The sequence below is a fragment of the Festucalex cinctus genome, chromosome 3 (genome assembly GCF_051991245.1).
Source record: "Festucalex cinctus isolate MCC-2025b chromosome 3, RoL_Fcin_1.0, whole genome shotgun sequence".
Taxonomy (NCBI): Eukaryota; Metazoa; Chordata; class Actinopteri; order Syngnathiformes; family Syngnathidae; genus Festucalex; species Festucalex cinctus.
In genome coordinates, this window is record NC_135413.1 from 24,681,495 (window position 1) to 24,693,943 (window position 12,449).

Here is a 12,449-nt window from a genome sequence, read left to right on the forward strand (position 1 = left end):
TTAAATAACTAAAACTAAAAAAAACTAACAGAACCACCACGAAAACTAATTAAAACTAACAAAATTAAAAAAACTAAACTCAAAACGAAATAAAAACGAACTAAAACGAAAAATTCCACAATGATAGTGTGTGGATCTCAATGTGAAGCACTTTAGAAACACTTGTTTATAAAATGTGCTTTAGAAATAAAGTGGATTGGATTGAAGTATGCCAATAATTCATATGCGCTTGTGACTGCATCCTGAAGGAGGAAGTGGTGAGCTGTAAGAGGAGGCCGTGCCCGGTGCAGTGTTCCCACCCTGTCCCTTCCGACGCCTGCTGTCCCGTGTGCGACTCTTGCCTGTACCAGGGCGTGATCCGCGCACACGGTCTGGCCTTCGCGCCCTCTTCCGATCCTTGCCAGCGTTGCACCTGCGTCAGAGGCACGGTCACCTGCGTCCCCGTCGCGTGCCCGCCGGCGCCCTGCGGCCGAGCCGTCACCAAGCCGGGACAGTGCTGCCCCGAGTGCGCGGGTACGGTAGGGCGATGTGGTTGAACTGTTCAAATTTCAGGCATGGGTACTTGAGACTTTTTTTTTTTTTTTTATGTCAACACAAATTCATTCATTATTTATTTATTTTTTTCAATGCACTACTGATTGCGATTTAGGTCTTCATGTTTGGGACTACTAAAATACAAATGTTATCACATACTTTGAAATTGGTGACAAAAAGTAAGTCATTGTGTTTTCAGGATGCATGCTGGATGGACAAGAGTACAGTGATGGCCAGACATGGACCATGTCATCAAATCACTGCTCCACATGTACCTGTCAGGTGGGAATTGTCACCCTTTCCCTCAACTAAAGTGGCGGAAATTTTCAAGTGCTGACACCCCGTATACGTTCCAGGCTGGCGAGGTGCAGTGTTCGTCTCCACAGTGTCCCGAGCTGGCCTGCATGCATCAGCTGACCGAGCCTGGGACCTGCTGTCCTCGCTGCAGAGGTAAACGCCAGCACACGGTCGCCAACACACCTGGCTGGGAAATGACCAAGTACAAATATAAGGCATACCTTTTATGTGTATAATCAAGAGTGCTGGGTAATTCGTTGAAATGAGTATGCTTTAAATTGTTTAATGACACCCCAGTTGTAATTTACTGTAAAACGAAACATACACCAAAAAGAACTGCACACATTGTCTATTTAAATATAAGACATGCTTCGGTTTAGAAACATCGCCAGTGCTAATGCTAGCGGTCAATCTAAAATCCCATTGACATGCTACGAGAAAATTAGTATCACTTTCCGGTACTGATACTCCTTCAAATAACGAATGTTCACACGCTAATTCAGTAGTAACACATGCAGACAAGTAATATAACAATACTCTAAGGCATATATTGTTCGTTATCTAAAAAAATAACTTATCTCTATAAAGCTCAATCACAACCTTTTTCTTCTACTCTTGGTATCTTCATGTAGGCCAAAGCGTACATAGCGGTATTTACTGATTATATTATTACTATTATTATTATTATTATTATTATTATTATTATTATTATTATTATTATTATTATTATTATGTCCATTTTCTTACCCGCTTGCTTCCCACAAGGATCACAGGGGTGCTGGAGCCTATTCCAGCTGGCTTCGGCCACCCTGAACCAGTTGCCAGCCAATCACAGGGCTATTATTATTATTATTATTATTATTATTATTATTATTATTATTATTATTATTATCAGCATTGTTTACTAAGGTATTTTCTGTCTGTTGTAAGTTATTTTCACAGTTGAGTTTTGGTAGCTTTGAAATCAGTGACCTGTTTATTAATCGTGGTTTCAATATTTCTCAAAATAATCAGGATGATTATTCTTTCCATAATCTGCCAGCCCTATAATCAAGTATTTGTACTACTGTCGCCAGGTTGTATGTACGACGGAGGCGAGTACGCGGAAGGAAGCAGCTGGTTCGCCGACACGTCCCACTGCCGCAGCTGCATGTGCGTGGACGGCGTGACAACATGCTCGGAAATCCGCTGCCTGTCCCCGTGCAGCAACTTCATCGAGGTGCCTGGCGAGTGCTGCCCCATGTGCGCCGGTATGACAACTCAGTGATGGAGTAGAAGCGATGGTCTGCCATCTTGGAATCTTTTACTGTGTCATGTGATTTATTTTATTTTATTTTATTTTGTAGACTGTGTGTTTGACGGCAAGGTGTACGGTCCAGGGGACAGCTTCCATCCGGCTGGAGACCCCTGCCAGGTCTGCACCTGTGAGGTAGGAAAAACAGAGATTTTGTTACCACTCTTGTGTGCAAAGATGCGCAACATAATGTGGAGGGGGGCCTCAATTTTTCAGCAGTGCTACTGGGGGGCCACTCAGGACGTTACACTTCCTAACCAGATCTATTACAAAAATACTATTTTCAAATATTGACAAAATTTCTGCAAAATTTGTGTTCTTCATATATTTCGGGGGGGGGGGGGGGGGGTTTAAATACGGTTTTCAATTCATGCATAAAAGATCCACTAGCAACAAAAGGTTTGAGGCAAAATATATATATATATATTTTTTAAAGCATTAAAAACAATGTCCAGACTGGAGACTGAGGACTTGTTATAATTTAAAGTGAACGAAATGGGCATTGAGACCGTAAGTTCCTTCAATTTCAATTTATTTAGCTTTTAATTTGAAACCCAAAATACAGGTACACTGTCTCAGTCACCAACGTCCAACATGGAACGCTAATGCCACCTAGTGGACCTCATCAAATCTGACTTAAAGGGATACTTGACTCATTGAACAATTTTCAGCAGCGAAAAGTTAATATTTTGTCCAGAATGAATTTGATAACTTAATTATTTTTCTCGTACAATTAAGCCATGATTGGTCGTTACCTACTTCCTCAACACAGGTGATGTCATCATCAGTCGACAGCAAGTAGAAAAATTACTTTTTAAAGGTATTAAATGTACATGAAAAATAATGAAGTTACCACATTGATTATAGACAAAATATTAACATTCACTTTTTACTGCTGAAAATGAGTCAATAAGTCAAGTATCCATTTCATGTTTTATGCTCAGTTTATCTGTATATCTTTCTAACTTCAAATAATTTCATATATTACTATAAATTACAGTATCAATTAATTGAGTTACAACCATGCTTGTATTAGGTAAAAATATTTGTCAAATTATGTTAATAAATAAGAGAATGGAAAAACTTGAATAAAATATTTTATTGTACATTTAAAACAGATATTAAATCAGCAATTAATTTGTGTTTAATCGCCAGTTAACTGCAGAAATCATGAGATTAATTATTAATAAAAATGTTAATGTTTGTCAGATATATGCAGCAGGGTGTGTGCATGCATAAAAAAAAAAAATGACATTAAAAAGTGTTAAATTAGTTTTGCTAATTCCTGACGAAAAATTAAGTAAGTAGCGCTAACAATGTGTGTGTTCAGGTGATGCCAGACGGGGAACAACACCTGCGCTGTTACCGCAAACAATGTCCCAGTCTGGTGGACTGTCCCAAGAACAACATCTTGTTCTCTGGACCCGACGCCTGCTGTCCTGTCTGCGCACGTCAGTAGTACTCACATCTGCACTATTAATCAACAATTGATATTCATATGCAGTTGTAAAGAAACGTACGTGAATGGCCAGGTCAGATTGTTTTTCTTGCAACTTTATGTGCGTGTGTGTCCAGAGCCACTCAGTAACTGCACTTCTACGCTCATCGGCAATGAGGTGCTGGCTACAGACGACCCCTGTTTCACCTGCCAGTGCAGGGTAACACAACAAAACACAGCAAAATATGCCCCTTTTTGACATTGTTTTACAGTGTTTGTGTGTTGTAGGATCTAACATGGACGTGCCTGCATCGAGGCTGCCCCCCACTAACTTGCCCGGCCGGCGAGCAGTTCACCCCTGCAGACTCGTGCTGCCCCGTGTGTAAAGGTGACGTCATCGCAAAACCTCCTCCGCCACCGAGTGAAACACTTTTGGTCACAATTTGGCGTTGAAGATGATTCCGACTTGATGCTTTACGGTGCAGACTGCGTGATCGAGGGTCAGAATCGGCGCGTGGCGAGCGGCAGCAGCTGGACGGACAGCGACGACGACTGTGTCACTTGCACCTGTAATGTAAGTTGAATTCTGGATTTCCACGGTTTTTTATTGTAGTTATTTATTCATTCATTTATTATTATTATTATTATTATTATTATTATTATTATTATTATTATTATTATTATTATTATTATTACAGGTAGTCCTTGAGTTATGTCAGAGTTTTGTTTAGGAATGTAACGCTAACGGCAATATCGTAATATCGGGATATTAAAACCGCCCCAATATATCGTCGTTGTCATGTCACTTTATTAAAAGCAGCACATCTGTTAAAAAAAGTCCAGTTGATTTCCATTTGTGCAGTTCAAGTGCCCTCTGGTGGCTCTTTTCTTCTTTTTTTTTCTTTCTTTTTTTTTCTTTTTTTTTTTTAGTGCGGTTCAATTTTCACAAATGGATGTTTTGGCCCTTCTATGTTTAAAGTCCACAATAATGGTCAGATAAAGGGGAACATAATATGCTTGTGAGTCAATATGTGGCGGAACTCAATTTATTGTATGTATTAATTTCTTATTTAATTTAATTAATTTATTAAGTTATTAATTAATTTATTTATTTTTTTTAATAAAAAATGTATCAATTTATTGTAATGCTTGCCTCTCTATATATTATATTTATATTTTTATATATATATATATATATATTATTTTAATATTTTTCATTGCTGTACAAAAACACAATATTGTGTATTTTTTTTGTATGAGTTTTTTTTTTTTTTTTTTTTACAATATTGAGACCTTTTGTATCACCAACCTCTCCACAATATAGTGATAGTTATCGTATTGTGACCTTCATATCGTGATAATATCGTATGTGATGTTTGATATCGTTATATCCCTAGTTTCGTTCCTACGAGAGCGATGTAACCCGAATTTCGACTTAAGTCAAATTTCCCCATTAATGTCAAAATAATTACACCAAAATAATTAGCATTAAAAAAAATCTCAAATCCATTCAAATAAAAAAAAAAAAAAGATGCTGTACTTATTTATTATTAGAGGTGGTATTATTATTATTAGAGGTGGATGGAAAAGAAAGGGCGAAAAAGCTAAAGATACTCCCACAAGTACACAAGTGCTAGCACTAGCTAAGGGCTAAATAGCGGACGAGCGGAGGAGCCAAAATGGCGGACCGGGCGTAACCGTTGTAAAGTCGAAACGCCTTAGTTCGAGTGTGCCTTAACTCGAGGACTCCCTGTATTATTATTTTTATTATTGTTATTATTGTTATAAGTTTCTGTGTGTTATTTAGTTGGGCTACATCGAGTGCAGCATTGAGGAGTGTTCACATGCGCCTTGTCCCGACGGTCAGAAACAAGTGAAAGTGGAGGGGAAATGCTGCCATGAATGTCAAGGTAACGAAACCGTTATGAGCTTATGAGCGTGTTTGCTGTATGTAACCGCCACGTGCGCGTGTTTCGTAGACTGGGTCGTGCCATGCGTGCACCAGGGTGCGGTGTACCAGTCCAACGAGCAGTGGCAGGTGGACGAATGCACCGGCTGCACTTGCGTGTCTGGCGACGTGCACTGTCACAGCGAGCGCTGCCCTCCCCTCAGCTGCCAGACGGTCAGTCGCTACCACAAGACTTGGGGAAATGTGAAAATAGTCAAAGAAAATTACCAAATAATAGACTCACTCCAAAAAATGTTTATAATTGCGTATAAAATAGTTAAACAAATTACAAACACTACACTGGGGAGCACATTTTTTGTTGAGTTTTTGACAAATTTTTGGGTGCGGAATCCAAAACTAATCTCGCTTTTTCTCGTTTTTGAGCTATAGGATTCTCATTTTTTGTATGTTTGTACTACGGTCTTCTTCCAGCTAATCAGTGATATCTTGCTTATCTGGAGGGTAACAGACTGCAATTTTGGAATTAATGTGCCAATTTTAGTTTTAATCAGCATACAAAATCTTACTCAACAGAATTTTTTTTTTCTCAATTTTTTCCCAGTGTTACACTGTGGATTGGAGAATTGGTGGGGGATTAATGTATATTGGATTGACTTGAAAAATGGATTAAATGTGAAATAAATTCCACATGCAAAAAAATCCAAATTAAAAATTCAATTATTAATTAAAATATTCAAAAAACAAAGATTTACTGCGTGACTCCAAAAAATTACAATAGTAATAAAAATGTTTTCCATCATTTTCTTGACCGCTTATTCCTTACAAGGGTCGTGGGGGGTGCTGGAGCCTATCCCAGCTGGCTTTGGGCAGTAGGCGGGGTACACCCTGAACTGGTTGTCATAAATGTTTTCCTTTAATTAAAAAAAAAGAAAAAAACTACAGAATACACACAACGAAGTGACAATTACTTTAAAATATGTATGCTGTTTTTTTTTTTTTTTTATAAGACTATAAATAGAATTTCCAAACTTAATGAGGTTTATGTTATATTGGAGTGAATCCAAAATTTTATTTTATTTTTTTTAAAAAGCCTCTAAATCTAAAAATTGATAATCACAAGCTAAAAAGCATAATTTCAAAATGTTTTCACATTTTAAAAAAATTACATGGTGATTAACAAATCAGCTGGTGTTTACTGTAAATTGGAGCGAATCCAAAAACTATTTTTTTTTCTTTTTTTCTTTTTTTTTTACTAAAAACGTAGGTGCAAAAACTCAATCTAATGACAAAGTGAAAAGGATCATTTAAAAAAAATGTTTGTTCCTATCAAGAACTAAAAACAAAAATGAAATATGACGATTTGCTAATCTTGACTGAAATGTATATTACTATAAAACCCTAAATAAATTAAAATGTCTTCTTTGAAAAACATCTGCACAAAGCAATCCACAGACAAAATGAAAAAAAAGCATTATTTGAAAATGTTCATCCATTTAATAATGTAAACATGCAAATGGAATATGTTTATGACTGGCACTGGCACTCATTAGGCACATTTCACACACTCCATTATGTGTGCGCGTGTGTGTTTTAGGATGAGATGCCATCGGTGGTACCCGGCTTGTGCTGCCCCCACTGCATCCCCCGGCCGGCCACGTGCATCGCGTTCGGCGACCCTCACTACCGCACCTTCGACGGGCGCATGCTGCACTTTCAGGGCTCGTGCACCTACGTCCTGGCGCAGGACTGCCAGGACGGAGACTTCAGGTTTGAGGGTCGCCATGGCAACGGGAAAAGCGTGCGGCGCTTCCATGATGTCGTTCCTCTTCTTTTCAAGTATCCACGCCACCAACGACGACCGCGGCCGTCAGGGGGTGTCGTGGACCAAAGAGGTGACCGTCTTCGTCGGTGATGTCACAGTGCAGCTGCTGCAGGATTGGCTTGTCAAGGTTTGTGTTCTGTTGTGTTTGTGATTATGTATACTGCTTGAGATTGAAGTCATGATTAATTTACACAATTTCATAAATGATTATTTATTGAACTAGTAAAACTCAATTTTAAATATAACTTGAAATATCAACCAGAAAATATAGTAAAAAAGTAAAATAATGATATTACTTAATATATCATTATTTTAATTTGTTACAAAGTAAAATAATGATATTACTATATAATTATTTGACTTATCTTACTCCTGCAATGTGTACCTTGGCCTCTTAGGGGCAGTGTGCTGCCATGAATGCATGGAGTGTACTCTTACGTACATTCAGATGAGAAGAAAAGGAGTCAAGTAACTTTGCTATTGAGCTTTATTAGTAATATTAAATATATTAATATAACTCATTTTTTATTTAATGAAGAATATATGCCATTAAATATTGTTAGATTAAATGTATGTGTGTGTTCCTTTAGCATTTGCATGTGAAGATTTGTTATTTGAAAATACAGCACTCCTGGAACTTAATGCTAATTTTATGCTAGCACGTCAATGGGATTTTACATTGAATGCTAGCATTAGCTTTGACGAAAAACAAAACAAAAAACAAACGAACTATTTTCGTGAACAAAATAAGATAACATTTAAAATGAACTGAAACTAGATCTTACGTTTATAAAACGAACAACTGTTACTATAATTATAGTAAAAAATGTCGTTTTCAACACTTAATATCATAAATGAGCTTTCAGGTTTAATTTCAAATGAATTTGTTTTGGCTTTGCCGTACATCTGTACATAAGAAGGAAGGTCAAACAGTCGTTTTAGAATTATAGTTTACTTGATTACACAATAGGCTACTGAGTGACCTTTTTTATTTGTCTTGCACCCAAAAAAATACTCCATTTTTTTTTTAAACAAATTGAAACTAAACTAAAGCAAAACATTTTCAGACAAAAAAATGAACTTGCTGTATAAACTAATTAAAACTTACTCAATTTAAAAAACAAAAGTCAAAATAAAAATAAAAACTAACAATAATGAACAATCCCAAACAATTATAACCCTGATCCCATCTAAATTTCAAGCAAGTCATCTCTCGGTTTTAGCAAGTCAAATTTTGCCGAGTCACATGACTGTGCCGCCCAATTGTGCTCCTCAGGTAGACGACGAGAAGGTGACGTTGCCGTTCCTCCGAGAACCGTACATCTACGTGGAACGGAAGGCCAACACCATCCTGCTCAACAGCAACATCGGCCTCAAGGTCTGCTCGTGCTCAATTTGGAGACCGACCGCAACATATTCATAACGCCCTCGCATGCAGGTGCTGTGGAACGGCCGTTCCCACCTGGAGGTGAGCGTTCCGGGTTCCTACAAGGGACACACCTGCGGCTTGTGTGGAAACTTCAACAACTACCACCAGGATGACCTGCGCATGCCCAGCGGACAGATAAGCCTGTCGGAAGCTGATTTTGGCAACAGCTGGAGGGTAAAAACAAAACTTTTTCAAATACTATGTGACGGGTATCGCTCGATTACATTTTTTTTTTTAATCATAATTAATGACGTGATTTCCACAAGTAACTTGCCTGATAATAATCAAATTAAAGGGATACTTCACTCATTTAGTCCATTATAGCAATAAAAAGTAAATATTTTGTCTATAATTAATTTGATACTTTCATTGTTTTTCACATACAATTAGTTCCTTTAAAAACACATTTTGAAACTTGCTGTCGACTGAAAATGACATCACAAGGGCTCAGGTAACCAATCACAGCTCACCTGTTTTCTTGGTTTGGTCATGTGACATTCACAAGCTGAGCTGTGATTGGTATTATTTGGTCATATTTATTATAGGCAAAATAAGAATGTTTGACTGCCAAAAATGGCTAAATAAGTAAAATATCCCTTTAATTGCTTATTCTATATGTGTTTTAAATGTACAATAAAATACACTTTTTTCAAGTTTTACATGCTCTTACTTACATAAAAGTTGACAAAAATGTTTACCGAACAATGTAACTTCATTCATACAGTAATTCATAATAATTTAGAAAATGATTTGAAGTTAAAAAAAAAAATGTTTAAAAGATTGCTATATGGCTAAAATGAGTGTAAAACCTTGAGTCAGATTTGTTTTGAGTTAATTTATTCTGCCACTAGGTGGCATTAGTGTTTCATGTTGGACATTGCTGACAGGAACAGAATATTTTTCTTTCAAATTAAGAGCAATTAAGTGGAAAATGAACAACTTGTGGACTCCTGCCCATTTTGTTCATTGTAAATTACAACTTGTCTCCAAAAATACATATAAAATTAATGATTCTGGACATATGTTTAATGCCATTTAAGGCCTTAATTTTCACAAAATCAATTAATCAAATTTTATGCTTTTTATTGTATTGCGGAAACCCCAAACTAAAAATTTTTTGGGTGATTCTGTCTATGCGTGACATCAAAGTTGTTTAACAAAACAGTCTGTTTAGTTTCAATAATGAATTAAAATACATAATTCAAATAAAGAAATAATCCAATAAAATGTTGCAAGCTGATGAAGTTGCATTCTCGTGTGAGCCAGGTAACAAACGGAAGTCACTCCCGGACGTCGTGCCGCCCGGGCGAGGACGTGGACCCCTGCAAGGAGGCGGGCTACCACGCCCGCAAAAGCGCTAACGCCCGCTGCAAGGCCCTCAAATCGGCGGCGTTCAGGCCGTGCCACCGCGTGGTGCCCCCCGAGGCCTGGTACGCCGCCTGCGTCTACGACCTGTGCGCCTGCGGGGCCAACACCGACGAGTGTCTGTGCGACGCCCTGGAGGCGTACGCCGGCCAGTGTCGCGAGGCCGGCGTGGTCCTGCAGTGGAGGGGGCCCTCGCTGTGCGGTGAGTGGCAAAAGCGGAGCAATGGAGGACAAGGACGGGCACATAATTATCCAAAAGGAGATTGAGGGCTGCAAGGAAACTAAGCAGTGCACTGCAGCAAAATAGAAACTATGGAGCTGAAAAAATAGTAGGTTCTCTTGTATTTATACTTCTTGGCATGTGGTAAGGGAAACAGATTTTTTATCCTAGAGGAGACTCAGGGCAGCATGAAAAATGAACTCAAGCAAAGTAAAGACTGTGGAGTAGTTTGTTTTTCCTGTGGAGTCCATTTTCTTGCTGCCCTTAGTCTCCTCGTGGATAATAATATATTACAATATGCCAAGAAAGAAAATGCAAGTGACTCTCCACTGCCAATACTGACACGTCCACAGTTTGCATTTTGCTGCAGCAGTCTGTATTCTTGCCACCCTTAGTGTCCTACTGGATAGAATGCATTTACCTACAAAATTCTAAGAAGTAAATACAAAAGACTTTCTCCTTTTTTCACAATTTCTCCACTGTCAAAACAACTCCACAGTTTCCACTTTGCTAAAGCAGTGTGTTTCCTTTTTGCCCATAATCTCCTTTTGGATGTAACACATTAACCAACAATATGCTGAAAAGTAATTACAAAAGACCTTCCATCTCCTCCCTCACCCCACTCTATTGTCAAAACGAACTACTCCACAGTCTCCACTTTGCTGCTATGTTCCAATTTATTTCTGTCCTATGTCTGAGTCCATTTCCTTGCTGCCCTTAGTCTCCTAGGGGATAAAATATATTACATTATGCCAAGAACCTAAATGCAAGTGACCCTCCACTGCCAATACTGACACGTCCACACTTTCCATTTTGCTGCAGCAGTCTATATTCTTGCCGCCCTTAGTGTCCTACTGGATAGAATGCATTTACCTACAATATGCTATGAAGTAAATACAAAAGACTTCTCCTTTTTTCACCACGTATCCACTGTCAAAACAACTCTGTAATTTCCAGTTTGCTGAAGCAGTGTGTTTCCTTGTTGCCCTTAATCTCCTCTTGGATGTAACACATTAACCTACATTATCTTCTATCTCCTCCACCACCCCACTCTATTGTCAAAAGAAATTACTCCACAGTCTCCATTTTGCTGCTATGCTCCAATTTCTTTCTGTCCTATGTCTCTATAAAAAAAAAAAAAATGCTTCTTTATCACATTCTCAGGAGTTAATGTTAGATACGAAGCCCTGCTTTTTTCATCAATTAATCCTGGCAAAATTAAGCAGTCCACATTTGGGGTGAGTGGAGTGCTGCAGCAAAGTGGAGATTGTGGAATTTTTAGATTTGATCATGGAAAAGCCCTCAGTCTCCTTTGGATAAAGGTCCTCTTCACATGCATTTTTAACAAGCAGCACAAGCAATAACTTAACCTCGATTATGATAAACAATTCTGTAGCTGAATAAATAATAATAAATATTTTCTTGCCGTCCACAGCGGTGAGCTGCCCGACGGAGAGGGGCTTCGTGTTTGACGAGTGCGGACCGCCGTGTCCCGTCACCTGCTTGAACGCCGGCGCCCCACTGGGGGCGATAGAGAGCCGCTGCTTCAAACCCTGCGTGCCGGGTTGCCAGTGCCCCGCCGGCCTGGTGCTGCACAACAACTCCTGCATCCATCCCAGCAAATGCCCCAAGATCATCCACGGCAACCAGTCGTGACACTTCATCAGTCCAGTCTCTGTAACGCTTGTCCGCATAAGATGGAGTCGATAGGACCCAGATGACTTATGCCGGCCAATCAGAGCTACAGATGATTTCAAGTCTTCAATGAGGCCAACATTTTTTTATTTTTTTTTAATGTCGGAGAAAGCCAGAAGTTGCCAGAGTCGAAATGCAAACCCCGAACCTCCAACCTGTGAGGCAGATAGGCCAACCACTAGTCCACCATGCTGCTGCATTCAACAGTGACTGAATATGCAGTGCTATTTATAGAACACAAGGTGCAGTAATTGAGCGTTCACTTGTAGTTATTTAAAAAAAACACATTTATAAAATGTTTATGTATTGTGTTACAATGGACATACATGTTTTTCAAGCACTGTGCAATGTCACATTATCTCAGGTTTTTTTTTTTTGAATGAATAAAGCTCTTACTTCTAACAATGTCCAATGCTTGTATGATTATTATCATTCTACTCAGATGC

The 12,449-nt window shown here is 38.6% G+C and overlaps 1 protein-coding gene across 1 annotated transcript in view; it reads left to right on the forward strand.

Moving 5' to 3' along the window:
* Positions 1-12,390, forward strand: part of kcp (kielin cysteine rich BMP regulator) — a 35,052-nt gene extending 22,662 nt beyond the window's left edge. The window contains exons 30-46 of the mRNA XM_077516992.1: positions 249-513; positions 734-816; positions 891-984; positions 1,908-2,081; positions 2,178-2,260; positions 3,456-3,576; positions 3,701-3,783; positions 3,852-3,951; positions 4,049-4,137; positions 5,371-5,473; positions 5,543-5,685; positions 7,067-7,239; positions 7,310-7,421; positions 8,571-8,672; positions 8,733-8,897; positions 9,990-10,290; positions 11,744-12,390. Of these exons, the coding sequence (XP_077373118.1) occupies positions 249-513; positions 734-816; positions 891-984; positions 1,908-2,081; positions 2,178-2,260; positions 3,456-3,576; positions 3,701-3,783; positions 3,852-3,951; positions 4,049-4,137; positions 5,371-5,473; positions 5,543-5,685; positions 7,067-7,239; positions 7,310-7,421; positions 8,571-8,672; positions 8,733-8,897; positions 9,990-10,290; positions 11,744-11,964 (2,412 nt within the window). The 3' untranslated portion in view covers positions 11,965-12,390. The remainder of the gene's footprint in view (positions 1-248; positions 514-733; positions 817-890; positions 985-1,907; positions 2,082-2,177; positions 2,261-3,455; positions 3,577-3,700; positions 3,784-3,851; positions 3,952-4,048; positions 4,138-5,370; positions 5,474-5,542; positions 5,686-7,066; positions 7,240-7,309; positions 7,422-8,570; positions 8,673-8,732; positions 8,898-9,989; positions 10,291-11,743) is intronic.
* Positions 12,391-12,449: the final 59 nt, after the last annotated feature.